The sequence below is a fragment of the Haemaphysalis longicornis genome, unplaced genomic scaffold, assembly GCF_048455015.1.
Source record: "Haemaphysalis longicornis isolate Haplotype H1 unplaced genomic scaffold, Haemaphysalis longicornis Haplotype H1 scaffold_1, whole genome shotgun sequence".
Classification (NCBI taxonomy): Eukaryota; Metazoa; Arthropoda; class Arachnida; order Ixodida; family Ixodidae; genus Haemaphysalis; species Haemaphysalis longicornis.
Genome location: NW_027526203.1, coordinates 471,986,805 through 472,007,236, shown reverse-complemented (window position 1 = coordinate 472,007,236; position 20,432 = coordinate 471,986,805). Strand labels below are relative to the sequence as shown.

The 20,432-nt window shown below is 46.7% G+C and overlaps 1 protein-coding gene across 4 annotated transcripts in view; it reads right to left on the bottom strand.

Moving 5' to 3' along the window:
- LOC144156262 (cyclin-dependent kinase 14-like) overlaps positions 1-20,427 on the bottom strand; it is a 172,319-nt gene extending 151,892 nt beyond the window's left edge. For 3 of the 4 annotated variants that reach the window (XR_013319731.1, XR_013319730.1, XM_077688188.1), the window contains exon 1: positions 20,177-20,427. Coding sequence is in view for 1 of the 4 variants with exons in the window: in XM_077688188.1 (XP_077544314.1) it covers positions 20,177-20,225 (49 nt within the window). In the remaining 3 variants the exon portion in view is untranslated. Of the gene's footprint in view, positions 1-3,055; positions 3,115-20,176 lie in introns of all 4 variants that reach the window. The other variant, XM_077688189.1, reaches the window with a different exon arrangement.
- Between the last annotated feature and the right edge of the window lie 5 nt (positions 20,428-20,432).

The window sequence follows — 20,432 nt, the reverse complement described above, 5'->3', positions numbered from 1 at the left end:
CAGAATGCACGCTAAAGACTGACGATTGATGTCTGGGTTTGTTTCTGAAAAATTTCTCAGAAGTCTCCGCGCGTGGGGGATTTTAGGGGGAGTTGGGTTCCAAAATGGTGTAAATTCTTTCCAGACCTTTGATCGCGCTCCTCATAGCCCTCTCACCTATCTCAACTTTGAAAATCGGTTTCACAGCACGGCCATCGAAGCTCCGGAAACAGCGCTGTTCATTCTAGGAAAAATCCCTACGTGCGTCGAAAGCCCAACTGGTTTGGCCATGGTGCTCCGTGCTTGCATACACGTGCAGGCGCCGGGATTCGAGACAGGTTTTTTTAACCCGCAAGGAGGTGGATATAGTGAGTGACATGCGGGACTAATTTCCGACACCAGCTGGGCCTGAACAACGAGCGAAAAGCAGAGGAGACATTTCGACGCGGTGCGAAAGGGAAAGTCTGCACGGGTGGACGATTTCTTTTCGGCCCTCTTCGCCTACTTCAATCCTTTTACTCGTCATTGAGGTGCACGGTTTCATAGTGTGCTTTTTCAAGACGCCGAAAGCCTTAGCATTATTGAACATTATAAAACAAAGATTACTCTCGCGAGTGCCTCTGGTTTCTGATGGAAGCAAGTTGGTTGTGGAATGGAACGACAGTTGGAGTATTTTTAAATATTTCTCGGCTTTGCACATTGCTCGTTACGCGTGCGCTCACAGCAACTCATCCACAGCGAGCATTTACATATTCTTTTTTACATATTTATTTTACATATCATATAAACACAGTTGACATAGTTATATGCATATTGTGATGAGGCCTTTTATGCAGCGAGGTTATTTGTGGCCTATTAATCCACGGAAACAAAGGTCGTCCGGGTGATGAAAAAGAAAAATGTCCGCAAAACAAAAAGGCTGTGGTAGCTCATTTACAGTGCGGCAATGTGGGTGATTACAAAGCAACCCCCTCCCCCCCTCAAGGAAGAGAAAAAGCGAAGACACAGCCGAAAAAAAAAAAATCTCCACAGCAGCTCTCTCTGGCTCGGCTTCACCTTCACTCGCTGGGAATTATCAGCGAACCGCTGTCCTCGAAGCCTTTTTCTTATTGCGAGTGAAAAAAATTAAGGAGGAACTTAAAAAAAAGTGGATCTTATCCGTTGTGGCCGAGGGGTGTGCTCTCTGGACAATGTCTGCGCACACATTGACGCGCTATTTTTCGCCATTCGCGACGCATTCGCCAAGCCGGTGTGATCTTGTTTTTTTAAAATACGCGGACGTGCAGTACATAAAACCTCAATTCGCTAACTTTTTTCGTGGAATGATACGCTTCAACCTCCCGCGCAGCTCAGCGTCAGAAGGAGAGCGAAAAAATCTGCAGAAATTCAGAGAATTGCTTACTAATGCGTAGCATTCTTCCAGGGTTCGTACAGGCTTGAAAAGCAAAAATACAAGGGTTTTCAAGGACTTTCAAGGACCAGAAAACACATTTTCAAGGTCCCCATCTAACGTTTTATATGGGATTATTTATACCTTTTCCAACACAATGCAAAAGTTTTTTATTGCGCAATACCTAAGCACATTAGTGCACATTTACATAGTTGCTAACGGGTTCGTAAATGCTTCCCCAGCTTTATTTTTTTATTTCATGGCTGGTATTTAGAGGTTTTTCTTTTTCCTTTGTGTTTGCTGAGGCTGTTTGATTTCAAAACTTAGTTAATGTTGCCTGCATCTCCTGCTTTGTCAGCAAGAGTATCAGCTAAAATTAAATCCGCAAGTGTTGCTGCAAGGCAGGATGAATAATGTACACGTCCCCCATTTGCACGAAAAAGCAAACGCAGATGGAGCGTATGAGGCACAGCAAACATGCAAGGAGCGAGCGTCCACAGACTAGATGGAAGATGCAACATAGAGAACAGAAGCTGGCTTTCACTGGATTGTATCGTGACATGGATTGGATTGACAAGTGCCTGCTCCCAATGTTGCCTCGTAATAATGAAAATCCACCAAACTTGTAATTTCACGCAATACAGTGAAACTTGATTGTTACAATGTTTCTTTACATTTGTTAGCACCTAAAATCCACGACAAACACTTTAAATTCTTGAGAAAAGACAGGGCCATTGATTCTCTCCGGAAAAATCAAGGGTTTTCAAGGACCATTTAAAAATTCCAGGACTTTCCAGGCCTTGAAATTGACACTTCTAAATTCAAGGGTTTTCAAGGACCTGTGCGAACCCTGTCTTCTGGCGCTTGTCTAGAGTGCGGGTTTCCGTAGAGCCAAATACGGCTGCATATTGAATACAGCCGTAATTTGAGCGTACTTTTTTCGTTTATTCTTCGGTTTTATGGGGAGATATATAGGATGCATATTTTTTATTTGTCTGATCAGTTTTATTAAAATTTTGTTTTCTATTTTGCTTATTTTTTTTTTAATTCTGTCCAACCAATTATCTCCATTTAGACTATTATAACGACTCCGGGTGGAACTTCCGCCAAATCTGAATTTTTGTGGAAATGCAGGGCGTTACACGGTCCTGGATGTGGAGGTAACTCGGTAAAGAATGTAACGCAATAATAGCGACGTTTCGCCGCAGTTTCCGCTGTAGCCACACCAGCAGGCAGAAACGCAGTAGCCGCATGACCGTTCGCGCGGAAAATGCCAAGTCCACTTTAGCGGTTCCTAACACGTGAAGCGAACGCGCACCGCGGCGAGCGTCCGTTCCCTACCGAACGCCCTCCGACAACTTCCCCGGGTGCCCTTCGATCAACGCCGGAGCCGCGGTGCGGCCTCCTCCCTCGGGCAGCGCACGACACTCTCCCATAGCGTGACGGCGGAGTTTCATGACCAGAAAAGCATTGAGAGACTTGCTAATACGTGCAGGCAAACCAGTTTGCCCATCCAGTCAGGATGCATTTGTTATTCCCAAAAAAAATTCGACATACAATGTAAATTTTATATTCAACCAGGCACTCTACGGCACATATACTATGGGCGTTCCAACAAAAATTCAGACCTGCCACCTCCTTCCCCTGCCCGTGAGCAGTGGGAGATACTGCTATCCAGCTCCCTACCTCGAGATCAACTTCGGCTGGTGGAGAGGGACGGCCGAACCAAGACGACGCATGGCTACCTGGAATAAGGAACCACCCCGCCCAAACCAAACTCAATAAAGAAGTGTTGTCTTTTCATTGCAAGCAGGTGGTTTACAGTGAAATCTCGATGCATCGTTAACTTGCGAGGATGTATTTTCGTACTTTTTACTGCAAAGCAGAATATGTCTACCCCCCCCCCCCCTCCAGTTTTCATTCCTATTTACTCGGCGCCGCTCCGGGGCTCCCCCCCCCCTAAAGTTGCGCAGTCGGCAGCTAACGGCGGTAGTGCGGTCATCAGATGATTGCGAAAAATAAACAGAAGCACGGATGGGAGTCGAAAATGCACTGACGATTACTATACTCCCCAATAGGAAATTTGTGCGCAGTGCGAGCTGCAGTCTTCTCGGTCACGGCGCATTTCTGCTGCGTCGAAGCCCGTACTACATGAAGCGATTTCGCCTGCGAATTCGCTGATGCGGCGCCGCTCGTGCGGCAAAACCACCTCTTTTTGTTGCTGCGGCAAAGTGCCAAACATTTGAAGCGGTCGAGCAAACGCCGCTCGTGTGGCGTGTGCGGCGTAAAGGGGCCGGACCTGCGGCCAATAGGCTCCGGACAGCGAAGTTTGCCGCGCGAGCGCAGCGCCAGCCGCGACAGACACGCGCAACTCTGAGTCGGTCCCGCCGCGCCGACCGCCTTCAGCGCCAGTGAACGCAAATTAGGAAAAAACGTTTGTTATACCGTTATTTGCGCGTATAAGTACTACATAGAGCAACAAAGTCATGCAAAATGTTATACAGTCGGGGGAAGCCTCCAAAATGCTGTCGCCTCGCTGCCGAGCCGTAGGCTAGCACAACCGAGAAGCATGTGTTCAAGGCTTTGCATTCTCCCGCGGATTCTTCTTCTCTATTTTTTTTTTCGGAGATACCGATCATGGTTACTGAATCTTGAAAGGCCCACATTAAGCGAGCGGATTACATGCTGCCTTGGTGTACGAGAAGCTTGCTAGTAGGGCGGCCAGCAGGCGGTAAATACACACAAATGCGCATTAAATTTGGTAACAAAGAGGGCCCCCGAACACAGGTATAGCAGAGTAGTTTATCACCCAGCGGTTCTACTCTGCTTCATCTAATATTCCACGTGCTTATACCGCCGAATTAAATACATATAACCACATTAGGGCGCGGACACTTATTGGCGTTAATGTTCCCAAATGTTTCGCGAGAATTTGGATAGCGTAAAATCACCACCTCTTCTTGAAAAAGAAACAATGAAATTATTGTCTAAGCCACTGAAAAGCAACAAAAAATAGAGCTAAGACGTGCCGCAATCAAAGTTGGAACAATATGTACATAGGAAAAAAAAATTTCGCGTTCGGGGAGGAGGAGGAGGAGGACAAACTTTATTTATCCCATCCGTTGTGATTGCGGTCACTCCGGACCAGTGAGGGGTGTACACAGGGAACTAAATTTTTTCTCCCGTGACTTTTGTTGCAAAACTGTTGATGGTAATAAAAGCGCTACTATTCCTTCCTAAGGGAGGTCTCCTGCCGAACCGTTGGCATGGAGAGAAAAAAAAATACGCGAATATGAATATTCCGTAATTTATTCCGATACGCCTATTAGATGTTCTGCTTACCCCTCCCCCATCCCATCCCTGTCCAAAGGAATTTCTTGTGATAGCCTTCTCGTGATGAGTTTCTTTTTTGGGGGCGTGTTTACGTATATGCAACTAACGTACTGGGCTACAACTGGAAGCCCAAAAGTTTCTCGGCGAAGCGGGCACTAATTAACGTCCGCACTTTCGCTATACCCCAACAGACGTGAATTTTATACTGTTACATGTATGGAGCATCACATTCGGATCAAAGACCTATATGTAACTCCCGTGTGGTCCAGAGTCGCATGCAAGTGCACTCACATGGATGGAATACCCCGCGCGGAAACATCGCGCAACGTCTGATATATTTGCAGACAAAGCCTCCTCTTTAGTGGAGTGAGCAATATAAATTACGTTTTCTTTTGAAGCGAAACATGCTGATCTTGAGAAAGGTTTGCCCCGCAGTCAGGCTGTACAAGCGTTTCTCTTCTGGGCATCACGCCTATGCGGCCTTCATATGCCTTCTCATACGTGAGTTCAACCAAATAAATCCTTCTCCATTCACATGCACTACGTGGCAGGATTACTTTACAATCTCTTACTTCGTTTTAAGCTCAAAAGGGGCGACTAGTATGCTTAATCCGCGCTGCAAAAAGAAGAGCGCCCCCGAGCCAGCAGCGTACCGTCTTGCGGGGACCGACCCAGTGTTGCGCATACTGCCGAAGGGGGCGCTGGGTGTCGCGGGCTCCGTGTCGCCCTCTGGACGCTGTCCGGAGCCTATAGGAGCACATCTCGGCACCACTTGCACGCTTGGAAACCAGATGGCGTTGCTTGTATGAGCGCGACAAACGCGCGGGCACACCAAAACGTTTGTCTTCTCTGCTGTGTGTGCGTATATTAATAAAGAATTGGCGATTCTTATATAAAACCGCAAATAAACTTATATTTAACGCAAACCAGGCAGAACAACTTGCCAAGAAAGTAAAATAAAACCACCCTTGATAAAATCACAACAACCTTTGCTGGTGGCAAACTTAATTCAGTCTGCAAACAAGGCGCATCTGAAATGCGAAAATCGCGGCGTTCGCAGGCCCCATGTAGACAATTCCAGGCATTGCCAACTTCGCAAGTGCGAATGTTCGTTCCAGCGGATTCGCAGGCGAAATTCGCTCCATGTAGAACGGGCTACAGGAAGCGTCCGCGTGATCAGCGAACGCACAGCGGCGTACTGCTGCTATTACTACTAATACTACTATGCTGCTATTGATTGATTGTAGGGTTTAACGCGCCGACGCAACGCAGGCGATGAGGCGCGCCGTAGTGGAGGGCTCAGAATTAATTTTGGCCACCTGGGGATATTTAACGTGCGCCAATATCTCGTAGACACGGGCGTTTTAGCTTTTCGCCTCCATCAGAAAAGCGGCCGCCGCGGCCGGGAATCGTACCCGCGACCTCGTGCTCAGTAGCGCAACGCCTTAGCCACTGAGCCACCGCGGCGGGTCTACTTACTCTGCTGCTACCTCGTAGTGCGTCGCCGCCGCCGGCCAGCATGTTGCAAATCGTGTTTGAACCTCCCGCGCAAATGTCACGTGGTTCGGATTAGCTCCGTACAAGGGAGCAGCGAGCATGTTGTTGCATATCGTGTTTGAACCTCCCGCGCAAACGTCACGTGGTTTGGATTAGCGGAGAATGGAACAGCGTCTCGGGAAAGTGTCAGGGGGAGGGCACTCAATGATGGCGACACAAGAAACGTGTGAGGTAGAGGTAGTGAGAGATGACGCCGTCGCCGCACGTGTAGTACTTCAGCTCACCCCTTCGCTAGACGCTCCTCTCCGTTTTCTTTCTTTCGTCGCTGCTGCGTTCGCTCACTCGGTTACGCGGGCATAAACAGACGCCGCTCCCGCGAAGCCCAGGTAACGGCTGCCAAAGGGCTTCCCCCTAAAACGACCGAAACCCGCCGTCACCGTTTCCGCTCAAATTCCACTTCGCCAAAAGCTGCGAATCCCTCCCGGTTGATGAGAAACTTGTCCCGTTGGAACGCCGGCGTGAGCCCGTATTTTTTTTCAGCTTGGAAGGCATTACGAGCGACATTTTCCTCGGTGTCTTTCACGCCTAAGTATGCGCCATCACTGGTTGCCGGTTTATGCGTACACGGTTTGCGGGTAGAAAAAAGGGGAGAATGCACGCAGAGCTAGGCTTCATGCCGCTTCATGGTGGGAGATTTAAATGTCGAAATTCCATGGCTCAATGCGGTTAGTCGGCTGTCCTCCTCAATCAAGTGGCTCGAGTGTGGGTTGGTGTGTTACACAGACTTCTTACACACACAGTAAGATGCCTACGAGGGGGAAGAAAAACGGACAGCCACATGTTCGTACGCGCGAATAGAGCTCAAGGGCTTCCATGTTTTAAATCGCTATGGGACGGATGCATGCCGTTCGTTTGGAGGAAGAGCAAGAAATGAAGCATTGGCCCGAACACATGCGCGCACGGGCGCAAAAACAACGGAAAGACGCTGGGACCACCGTTACCGCCTCAAGTTCAGCTCATCGAGTAGCAGCGAATCCCTTCCAGATGAACAGCAACCTGCCCGCTTGGAACGCCGGCGTGAGGCAATATAAATTCTTCAGAGGCTTTCAGGGGATATTTTCGACCGCGTATGTCACTTTTAAGCACGCGCACATGACCGGTTGCCGGTTTATGCGTGTGCCGGTTTGTAGCGAAGAATAGTAAAAGGAGGGGGGGGGGGGCTGCACACGCAGCTATAGTTTTCATGCCCATACTGATTACTGATGGATGGCATGTCTGTTATGCTGGTGCGAGGTTTAAACGCGGATGGTAAACGGCCCAATGGGACCTGTCCGGAGTCCTTAGTGGCAGAGGGGTTCGGGTTTGCGTGTTACACAAACAGTAAGATGGACACAGGCAGCTCCATGTTTGTCTAGAAGAAAAAAGCTTGGATCCTTCTGAGGTTCATTCAGCGAATTGGCTAGGAAGTATGCTCAATCGCGAATTACAACAAACGTGTTTTGTTTCGTGCACTCCGTGGACTGCGTCCAGGTTTGCAGGTCATCCTTCTTCACAGAGTGGAAAGGCACTAATTTTTTAACTTTAACGATTCCGTCCCCCGTATAACGCAGGCACACGGTATGCCCTACACCTCGAGAGAGGTTCTGCAGATGCCCACATGTCACTATTGCCGCGATGCCCTTTGTTTTTATTTTAATTGGCAGCCTTCTGTAGCTACAGAATCAAAACATAAAAACAAAGATTAAAAACAAAATCGAATCGCAAAGGTAGATCGACACCAGTGCGCCGCCATGCAATATCCCTGTCACACGACAAATCTAATGCCATTCGGTTTGGCCGTGCGGGTCTACACGGCGAAGGAAATGCCGTTTGATAATGATAGCAGCGACGATTAGAAAGCTCGCAAAATTACAAGATAATAATGTAAGTGGGCTCACAATGTTTTAAACATTCTGCTTCATTGTAAAGATGCAAATTTGCTGTTTGTTCTCCAGCCTCGCACCACTAGTGGTGCAAAGCTGGAGAAACCGCAGAGCTGGCGGCCCCTCTCCCTTCGTCGGAGACCCGGGTGTTGCACCTCACATGGATTTCCCAACTTGCCGCTGAAAGTACTCCATGAATGGCAGGCAAGAATCGTTTTGTCCGCGGCCTTTCACATCTCTCCCTAAGTGGACCGCATTAGCACGCGCTAAAACCCGCGGCAACCGGCTTCGTGAGTTCAGCGCCTGCACTTCCACTATTAAGGCGCGAACGCACGTGAACCGGCGAGTAGAGGAGCACGCGAGAGATCACGCCACGAACGCTGGGCAGTGTTCTCGAAGGTTGATCCGGCCGACGCCGGTGCTCCTCAAGAGGCGCACACTCACGCGCGCTCGTATTAAGTGCGATGCACTTTATAAGCGACCCTGAATCCGCCGTCCGCATTGCTCCTCCTCCTCTCCCCTAGCAACGGCGCGAGGAGCGGAGATGAGCGTCTGTAGCAACGGCGCAGCGACGTCACACCCCACGTGACCCGCGCGCGCTCCGCCTCCCGCGCCGTGGCTGCGCGCGCCCGCGCCGGCTCCCGCACCGCTCCTCGCGCCGTGACGTCACACTCCCACGTGACCGCGCGCTGGCGCCTTTGCGTCTGCTCCCCCTCTCCTCGCGCCGTGACGTCACATGCTCTGCAGCTGGCGCGCCTCTCCCCCCGTTAGGTTTGCACTCACCCTCGGCGCGCGCCTCTCCCCTCGCCTGACAGCTCCCCCTCGCCGGTACTGCGCCTCTCAAGGCGATGGCAGAATTACTACGCCGTGTACTCTCGGCGCAAGAAATGCATTCGCACTTCCTCACGATTCCCTTCGGGGAGGTGGGGGCAATTTTTTTTGTGGTATATTTCTCTGGTAACACTATTCGCTCTTTCCAGCGACGCTAGGGACGCCGCGCGGAATTTGTCTGAAGATGGGAGACGGTGATGGACGGACCGGTCGCTCCGGCGGAGGCGACCGGCAGCATCCGTGCGGCCTCACATCTACGAACGCTTTCCCGTCTAAGAAATGCAACTGGTAGACGTAAGATATTATGGAATTTGGAGGACGCTTACTGCACGAGCGCTATACAACAAATAGTCACCTAAGCTGCTCGAAATGCTAAAACTAAACAAAAGTGTAAACTGGTTGTACATTATATGCCTTATTGGCGGTGAGATCTTTGAGTGGCGCCCCCTGGCTCTGACGTCGGCTTAGGGATTCGCGCCGCTGTCTGCTACACTCCGCTTGTGAAAGGCAACAGTGCCTGGGCTAGAAATCGCCCGCTTCGTTGCTGTAGTGCGTTAAAAAGAGTATTTCTAGCTCACTCAGGTATTTTGCCAGCTTCTGACGCATCTGAATAATTTGAAGCTGTATCCCCCACAAGTTCGCAACACACGAAGAGATAGAGAACAACTTTCTTCAGAGTATCGGTCAGAAGATCGTGTGTAACTCGTCCTTTCTTGCTTATCCGCGAGGATCAGCGACCAGAGCTTCTCGATAAGTATTCAAAAATGCGTAGGCTTCCCTGAAGTATTTTTGAGATGCTCCTATGAAGACTCAACAGTCTAATACTACGTACCAAGCAGCTCTACACGCTCATCGCACAGCAGAAATAAAGCGGCTTTCTTCTGTTTGTTTCGTTGTTGTCTTGTATCGGATTAATGTTTCTTGCTTTTTATTTCTGCCCAACGCATTAATTTTTCTGCGCCGTCACCAACTTCTTATTAGGAGGTTTCGGGATGTTTGGGAGCCTCACAAAGGTCTTGTGGATATTTCCTTCATTTTGTATGGCATACATTCCCTTCACAAATTGGCTTTTATTACGGCTGCGTGCAAGAAGGTGCATATCCGCAGCGTGCTTTTTTTATTCACATGCAAATACAATGGGAAGGTTTGTGCTACGCCACCGCGATCGCGCCCTAAACAACGTGGTGCACAGTACTCGAAGGCGGCTTTTGTGCTCCGAATTTCTATCGTAATTATATCGTTATCATAACGAATTGACTCTCAACTCGAACAATGATGACATGATTACGGTGTTGAATGCATGATATACTCGCTAACTAACGTAATAAATAGTATACCTGCATATATTACAAGACTCGAAACCGAAGAATTCCAAGTAGCTCTTTATTGCTTTTCAACCCTTCCAGGCGCGAAGAACAAATCCTATTCTAATCGGGATGGCGCTCTATGATTTGAAGAAAATTACTTTTACTCTCTTGTCCTGGACTGAGGACCCGGCCCACTAACCAGATCGATTTAATTGTTAAACAGTTTTCCCCTCCTCCCCTTACTCCTCCTCCTCCTCTTGAGTGCCGTTTTCCTATAACGCATATCCGAATATCGGGAAGATATGGCTGTGCAAAATGTTCCAAAATATCCCTCCAGGTCTTAACAAACATATATGTGTTACTATAAATTTGACGAAGACGTGACTCGTTTTGCTCAATAAACCTCCATACTGGTTAGATGCCTGGTATAGAATCAGCACGCGCGTATATACACACTGGGTTATTTGGAACTCAACCTACAGTTTTTGCAGTCTATAGTGCATGTCGGCAAACTTTCATGCATTGACAACGTAAAGTGATGTAACAAAACGCGTTCGAGCGTTCGGCAAGGTTGCAAAAACTGTTTTACCTTACATATGATTACCGGGAATCGTGATGCCTTCTGCCAAAGCCGACAGCCCTGAAGGCCTAGAATTTGTTTTGGTCTTACATTTTCGCTGTTGTCGGTTATTAGCAGCTGACTGTTCCTTTTGTTCGAATGCTTACATGAGAAGCTGACGCCTAGCTCCGACTCTTCGCGCTCCGCACAGGACCGACTTCGCAAGGAATGGGGTGGCGCCGGCAATGTTTCTCCCGTAGCCGCATCCAAAACTATACTTTAATGGACACCATGAGCTAGTGTATGCCATTTTAAGCCTGTTACTATGATAAAAAGTTACCCACACGCCAATTCTGGTGCGGACAAGCATCAGACGTTGACCGAGCGCAAAGAAACAGCAGGGAGAGCGATCCTGAGTGAAGCAGACGACAAATGCGAGAATCCCTAAGCTGACGTCACGGAGGCGCGCTTCGCAGCGCCGCCTGTGTTCGCGCTCACCGCCAATATTTCCAACGCCAGCAGCGCTGGCCCGTGGCAGAGTGGTCAGGAGCGCTAGGTATGTTATTTTGCAAGTCGCAAGTTCAAATCCCCAAGGGTACTTTTTTTTTTGCAAGTTGATTTTTTCGTTTTTGGCCGATGTTTTTTATACTGAGGTCACCATTTTTGGGCCGTAACATTTACCGCTCTTTGAGCGAGTTCGCAGAACGCGCGCAGACTGACACTTACGCGCTAGCAAGTTCTCATTGGCTTCTGTTGCCATAAGCGCCGACTGCTTGCGGGCAGTGGGCACAGGCCAGAATCAGCAGACCCTTGGCCTGGTGCGAACACGCTTTTTACGATACAGGCATGAGTCAGGCAAGCTTCAAATATGGGAGAAAAGCGCATGGCATTTGAGCGTCTGCGGTGATGCGGAGGGCATTTATCCACTGCGTAGGCCTCGGCTAGTGATTGCTACGATTCCAAGCCGTCCTGGGAGGCTTTATCTTAGGCATTTTACAGCCGACAACATGGCAGAAGCGTGGTATGGTGATTATTGAGATATCAAGAATACCCGTCCAACGATAACGTCGGATGTCAAGCATGTTGTTTTACAGAATCGAAACCGAAACTTGTTTGAATGCTAATCTTGGACATCATCCAATCACGGTGCACCTCCTCCCGCAGACTGCACATCATAGTTTTTCTTCTTTCGGGCTTTATGAAATAATTGCTGACTTATCAACCGGATAAACGATGAAAAGTGTGCTAATTTGAGCCAGTCTGCGCAGTGCAAGGAAAAACGGGAGCTTGACAAATTCACTTCAGTGTCCCTTTAAGATGCACCCAGCTTTTTGGACAAAAAACTAGTTGAAGCGGATTCATTTCCAATTTCGTTTTATTTTTGCTATTTTCACATAATCTCTGAGGACAACCGCTTTTGTTCTGCACGGCCCTGGGTTTAACATGGCCCATGAAGTTACCTCATAAGCCTGCAATAGACATGTTTATTGGATAAGTTATTTAGTGTGCTTGTTGTGACTTTATTCGGAAAAACATATTTAGGTTAGCTTCACTGAAGGATGCCTTTTTGGTTTTAATCATGTATAATGAATGGACCTTTCCAGTTCGCCCTTGGAAGCAAGATATTCTACATATCCAAAAATCAGTGTGCTGAACCGAAAAAAATACCAGCTCGGCTACGGTTCTGATTCAGGCGATATCATTTCATTCCGGTTCTGTTCCGGTTCGACAAAATCGCATACCGAACCGGTTCGGGAACTTTAACCCGTTTGCAAACCGATTCGATGAGTTGAATTATCACTGAAATTAGAAAAAAACATTTATAGTTTAAAACGACAGTCAAATCAAAATACGAACAAAAATTCAAAATGCTGCTGTTCCCCAAGGGCAGTGGCGCAATTGCAAAACAAACTTTGAACAATGACGAGATATTAGAAAAACAGATTTATTTATTTATTTGAAATGGCAACGATTTACCACCTACTTTCTCGCCCAGACTTTATGTTGTCCTAGAGACTATTATAAAGCCACCGCCAAGAGATATGACGGTGGGATCTATTTTCTGCCCTTTCCTATATCGCCCATCACGCTAACCTTGAAGCCTTAAATTTAGGCCTGCGTACTGGCGCGTTCAAATACCAGCGCTTAATACCAATGGCACACATTTTTTATATTTGTAACAAAACAGAAAAATCCTAAAACACGAACATAAATACTACCAATGAATTAGATTATTTGGTCACCCTGAATAATTTGTTAGCTGTCACCTTATTGGATGTATTGGTCACACTTTTGTTAAAAGTACCTAAGCTTTAGTTAACGCTCAGTCACTACATTATTGCTCTGACAACTGCAATTCCTTTTGTGATAGCTATACCGGATGTGTGCATTACAATCAGTATGTCATCGTACCACCTGACCCCCGGCCATCATTCCGTGTGCTACATTGTGGAATCCTTTAACAGATTATGCTGTTACAAAATGAAAGGGAAATTTGACGCGTGGAGCATGAGATGGGACTTTTTTGGATAGACGCTCTTCAATTCGTCCACAGCAGTACTCCCCTCCGGAATGAGTAGCAGTAGAAGTAATGTAGCGAGTTGGGCAGTCAGTACAAGTGCACCTTCGAAAAAATGCAGATCTGAAAGCGACAAAACTGCAGAACAAGCAGAAAAGATGATCGCTGGGCGAATGGGACAGTGTGAGGTACCGGCCTGCCTTCCTGCACGTGTCACCTGCTTTATTACTGTCTCTGCTTACAAAACAAGGTCGAGGGCTGCAGTTTCTTTCCAAGGGATTAAGTGCGCACCTTAACAGTTTTCCCTGACATATCTGTTGTTATCTCTATCTGTTAAAAACGGAACTTGTTCACTGTACTGTCCTCAAAAACTGACCACGGAACTCACTTCCTTCGCAGTGATGACACGTTTGGTTGTGAAAGGCAGGGCAAAGAAAAGAATAGAGCAATATCCACGTTTTGGTGCATTTTTTACTCATTTGGTTTCACTTACTTTTTGCATAATATTTTAAAATAACGTGATTCACCTTTTGTTTTTTGTTGTTTTCCATGTAAACACATTTAAAAAAAAAACTGGCGCATTTGATGCCCCGTGCTATATCTCTGCTTCGAGGTGCAGCTTATGTTGCAGGCCGGCAGACTTATTTTAACCAGCTGGTGATATTAAACGCGGATCAAAATTTCGATACACAAGCGTTCTCGATTTCCATCTACTTCAGCAAAATAGTCGTGGGGAAGGGAGATCGAGGCCACTTGTGGTCAGCAGCAAACAGCTTAGCCACTGAGCAGCTCCTGCGGTCACACTTGTCAAGTATTAATTTGCAGATGTCGGACCTTTTAAACAGATTATAAAATGCAAAAAAATTGCACACATTGGGTGTGGGCTTTCTCTGTTGCAAAGTGGAGCACTCCTGCAGCCTGATTGCTCCAATGAAGCCGCAGCTAGGGAAGGGAAAAGTCGTTTTATATCCCCTGCAAGCTGCCGAGAATGACATTTCGTTTGGTCAGCTTGCACTACGCTCGCGCTTCCAGCAGCAATAGACCATTGCTACATTGGTGCTCATTCATTTCCCCTGTTGTTACATAGAGCGTGATAGTGGTTCAATCGTCTGGAGGGGAAAGTGCGCGAGCGGGTACGAAGTTGATGGTATGTGAAAGAAAACAGGCCTGAATTGCATTGATTGTGCAATATCAACAACGGAGGGTTGAACCGTTTAGGCATGAACGGGCAACCGTCATTTCTTTTTTTCGGTTCAGCGTGATCAAAAAATAATGGTTCGGATTCGGTTCCGGCAATAATACCGGTTCAGTTCCGGTTTTCGGTTAGGTTCCGGTTCAACACCCTGCCAAAAATACATTGGTAGAAAAATGCGGCACAAACCATCTTATACCCCTGCTACACTGGCATCCGAATGTCATTCGAACCGAATGCCATTTGACTCAAATGAGGGGCTTCGAATGCCATTCAGAATCCGCCGTGCTCCAATACAATTTTGATGGCACTCGAAAGGTTTAACAATTGCTCGCCGTGCTGTGTGGCGCTGCTGCTATCAAGCTGTTTTTACACAATAATGCAGCAATCAAATTTAGGAGCAGTCTTTGGCAGTAAAATGATATCAAATTATAAATAACGTAACCTTTGACACGGTTTTTGCTTAATTTTGAATCACAATGGAGGTTTTCTGTGCTGTTTGCCAGACTGGTTTGCCGCTTTCTCGCACTTGTGCCGTGAGTATGGAATTATTACATCTTGATACCATGATTTAAGTGAATGAGAAGAAAACGGTCCCACAATTCAGAATATTTCGTTTGTTTTAGGTACACCAGTAATGTATTTATGCCGACTTGGAACGCTGTGAGTAAAAGTGCTAGAAATGGCCCTCAAGAGCCCCAAATGTCTCTCTGGGTGCTCATTTGGCTCGAACGTCATTTGAGTCGAATGGCATTTCAAAACCCAGTGGAGCAGCACGAGTTGGCATTCGAGTCAAATGACATTCGGACGCCAGTGTAGCAGGAACATTAGCTTATTTTGCTGTGCGCACTTTGTTAAAAATTGAAATTTTAAATAAACACTATCATAGAACGAGAAGACAGCAGGACAGCTTGGCACGGAAGTCTGAGTTCCGCAAAACAGTGAACGCCAAGTGCACAAGCCAAACACTAAAGAATAATACTCGAGCCACCTTCACTTCTTCTAGGACTGTGCTATCAGCATGGGAAGAGAAATTTAACGACACCCCCACATTTGCTTTACTTTTATTGCATGCTCTAGGCGTTGAGGGAACAAGCAAGACTTCAAGTAGAGGCTCTGCGAGCCACTTAATGGGGCAGATGGGTCTTTGGGGTCGGAAAACGGTCAAAAAATTGTTTTCTGGAAAATAGCATTTGTGGCATTCACGGCCATTTTTTTATCAGTCTGCAAATTTCCTCATCATAAGGCACCATATTTTATTGTAAATAGCATTTGGAGTGCACTCTACAGCTCAGTTCGTGTAGAATTTGATGGTGAAATGGAACTTTTCTTGCAGTGCTAAGCAAGCATTTCGCCCTCAGATATCTCGGCACCCAGAGCAGGTGCAACTAATTTTTTTTTCTTTTGATACCTAAATGTGTGCAGAATATGTTAGAAACAAATTTTTTAAATGGAGGCTTTGGAAAATTATTATTGTTCAATTGACACCTCTGCGAGCCATTTTTGGCAGAGCGCAGGAGAAGTGAAGTTCAGTGTATAGTAACATGTCCTAAATAGATAAATAAAAAAATTCTTGCAATGTTGTATTCTTTAGGCATTTTTCTGCCTAGCCACAGGGTAATCACCACTCTGCATGGAGTGGTTATTTTGTAATTGTGACCCAAAATAATGGCAATTGTAAATCGTATAAAAAATAATCACCTTGCAAAAAATCTAATTGCAGATTTGAAATCAACACAAAAAACTTTATAATGCTGTGCAATTTCATTAAAATTGGTTAGTAAAAAAAAATAGCTCAAAGACCAGTCTGCCCAACTTCGTTTAATTTGAAAGAACTAGGATTCAGTATCTCACTCAGCTCGATTACAGCCCCAAAAGATGTTTTTTTTTAACGAAAAAAAAAATGCAAGAATTATTTAAAAACTTTCGAATTTTGCGCCACAGTGACGTGTTATCAGCAAGAATGGCGTCATACGGGCCAACAATAAAACAATTTTCAGTGCGTTAACTGCACGTTAGCATTCAAGTGATGCACTCAGATGGAACTAGAGGCCCCATTACAGACGTCCAGTCATGTGTCGTCGTGACAGGTCAGTTAGGCGGCTGCGAATCACACAAACAAGGTTCCGTGACGTCAAAGATAAGTTGCGGGAAATTGGCTAGGGGGTCGCGACTGCTTCAGACGTTTTCTTCAATATCTCCGTTATTTGTCTGAAGATTGCGATGATATTGGTATCATTGTTATCTGGACTAAGCAGTCTTCCTAATAAACCCAACTTGTATTTTGTCTTCATGGCTCCTTTAAAAGAGGCACTCACCTGTTAGCATTCCTATGGGAGTTACTACTTTATGGCCCACGCGATTAAAGGGACAGAAAACCAAGTTTTGTTGAGTGTATGTTCTCTAGCTCATATAAAAGCTAGCGTTTCACATATTCAGGTAACCACAAGCAATTTATAAACAAATTGGCGGAAATCATTTTAATTTGGCACTAAACTTTCCGAAATTTGAAAGGCGACGGTTCGTTGTGCAGAAACACGACACTACGTGTCCTGGTCACATATTGTAGTGTACAGTTGGACCTTCTGATCTGATCTGCTTTTGACCTTTCTGCTGAATTTTGCGGACGCACCCGTCTTGACTTGACCAGCCCTCTGGACAGGACCTCCGAAGCTCATTCCGCTCGCTAGCGACCACCAGAAGCCTCCTGACCGCCCTCTGTTGGTACCTTCACCGCTCAAGGCGTTTCCAGTTCGTAGGACGTTTTTGGGCAGTTATGCGTACTTCTCAAGAATGGACCTTTTTCCAGTAGCGATCTGCGCATGTGTGGGCTGCCGGTCCGCCATTCTTGGCAGTAGCCTCGGGCGAAACAAACAAAAGGGCACCCCCTCGTTTTGCTAGGAAGCATAGCCGCTGCTTGGAGAACGGCTATGCTTCCTAGAACTGCAAGTTTTTATTTCCTCTTTTTAGACAGTTCACAATGAGTTCGTACGTGCACACAAAAAAAGGCTTTCAAAGGAAAGGGGCAAAAATGTTTACCATTGCCACTATAAGTTGTATATATTCTACCGATCTAATCTACCGATATGTCAGTTTGCTTTTATACTTAAAGGCTCCTTTAAAATGAAGTTTTCTTCGTTCTAATAAAACGAGGCAATGATAAAAAAATTCACGGTCATAAATACTCAAAGACCTCAAAACATGCTGGAGGTGTAACTGTGTTTCCTTTTGAAAATCCACTGTTGGAATGTTTTGCAGCATAACACTCCCCGCAATGCCTAATGTTTGCTACGCACTGTATGCAACAATGTCGAGATTGTTTGTTTCACTGTTACCCTATGAACTTATGCAGGAAGGCAAATGAAGAGCAAACACATGCAAGGCCAAATGCACGGAACACATGGCCTGTACCTCCGGCTTCCATGCCAGCGAAGTAACAATTACGCCTGTCATACACATCTGCATTTCTGGCTGAACGGGGTACATGCAGAAGCATTTCCGCCCACTCAAATGGAACACGAGAGCAGCAATTTCAGAGAATTCCTCTCCCCCATGGTGCCCGTAAGTTGCTTCAGGCGTGCGCCCCAAATGCCTGAAACAGACATCGCATTTCACTTCAAGGAAGCTGAACTGACGCAATCACCATTCTTGTAGACTCGTGCGAGCAGCCTTTTTCGCGCACCGACAGAAAGTGTATCGAGGTGCCAAGTTCATCCCAGATAGCTTCGCATGAAACAACGTGAAATGTAACATAAGGCTGCGTATCCAACCAATACTTCTCAGTAAACAATTTGCAGTAGACCCAAGCTTTTTAGTTAAACAATAGCAAAATGCGCTGCTTTTATTTTTTTTAATTTACCGATCCTGCATGCATGATAAAATATAAAATGGGTGAAAAAGACATGCATGTCTAACCTCGGCCGACCCCCTTTGAACTCTGCCACTTGCAGTTTACATTTAGTTAGTTGGACTAGCCTATCATGTGCTTTTGTGAACCACAGAGTAGAAAGTAATTATAGAGTTTGAGGGGACCAAAAGCAGTCATTTCTTGGGCATGGATGGAAGCTAGCTGCCCTGACATATTTCAAGGTCCTTCTGACATCTGAACTTTTGCTAATTCAACGAAAACTTAGTTGATCAGATCAATCCACTATTTGGGTGTACGGGAAATGGGTCAGCATAATTGAAGTTGAACGTTCTTATCCCATTGTGATTACGGTGACTATAAAGTACATACGACTGTGGTCTAATGTCACGACAACCAGGCAAGAAAAAGTCTTTTCTAAAACCACTGCGTTACCTTGGCTACAAACATCGCGTTGCAAGAAAAACAAGTGCCCATACAACGAGTGGAAGTTGTGCGCCTTACGAAGGGTAAGGACTAAAGGCAAGACATTTGTAATTTATTAGTTCAAGTAAGACAAAGAACTTTTATCAATATGGGACACGACAACAAGCACGAAAGCGTGTACAGGTTTTTTTTTTTTTTTTTTTCTGCAGACTGAACTCAAAATGTGTCAATTATCACTCGGCAACGCGGTCAGGGCATATTCGAATAATAGGCACCAGCTTTTGAGGTATTATTTAGCACTTTTCACCAGGTGTTGAAGAGGGCACACTCGCGCTTGCACAATTTTCAAAGGCGCGAAACAAGGGCACTATTGACACGTCGTGGTGGGCCATGCAGCCCCACGCTATATCTCAGGCTTGAAACACTTTTTCAAGCGTCAGATATGGCATATAAGGTACCCCCACCCAAGGTCCGTTTCACTTCGACGACAGTGAATTGAGCGTTTGTTAACAGACCACACAAATGCACCATCGTGGTACCGGAAAACAAGGCGCACGTTTCCGCGCACCGCGTCGCACAAATGCCCCCAAAATTACTTTTGCTGACCCCAGCGAGTGTTTTCGGCAACGAGAAGTACTTATAAAAGCGGAGCGAAAGGCTCTGAACAGCCTGCCTAAACAGCGGCAGCAGCTGACACGGCCGAGCCTGTCGTACGATCGTCAACGGGCGCCGGTGAGCACCGACGTGACCGTGGCTCGGAAACGATCGTACGGCCTGCACTTCCGTAACCGAGTGCGCATTTAGCCTCAAAATGAACGCTCTCAGCGTCCGCGGTTATAGAGATTTTCCGGCTCGTGCAGAGCCCCAGTGCAGCAAACCGGGAACGCGCCACAGCTGTTCGTGTGTGGGCTCAAAAAAACATCCTTCACGCGAACACCCCGGCTAACTAGATGATCAGGGTAAATTTCCCAAGTTAATCCATTGCACGCTCAAGCAGAGTACATTTTGTAAAACTGGTAAAACTGAATTCAGCGAAAGTTAAAGCACAACAGGTCATCAACTCGAACCCGGTAGCCTTTTCGTACAGACTCCACAGACGCCGTTCGTTAGATGCCGATGTTGCGGGAAAACGAGTTTAATGTGCAACAATATCAAAGTAATTCGGATATCCAGGAGTTACGCAAAAAAAACCAAGCCCACCATTAGTTCGGAGTACAAAACTTGAGTCCACTTGGCGATTGGATGCGCGATTTGTTTGCCAACAGATAGTCGGGCTCTTCTCTAGGCCTAATGTCAATACAGATAAAAGGCGATAATAGCGACCAGTTGAGAGATACGAGGACAAACAAGTGTTTACCTTCTTTTGTCGAGGGCTTCCAGTTTTTACTGCTCACGGAGAGAGACATCGCGGTGCAGGGACACGCCTTCCTGCATGGACTCAAGGCGCGACCATGAAACTACCGCGGCGACCACAACGGCATGTTGTCGACAGCTCAGCCGAGTGGCTCCCTAGCCTCGTTGACCCGGAGACCACCGCCAGCTCAACCGAGCGGCTGCTTGCGCCAAAACTGGCAAATGGCAAACCGACCAAGCAGAGCAGCCAGAGCAGCTCT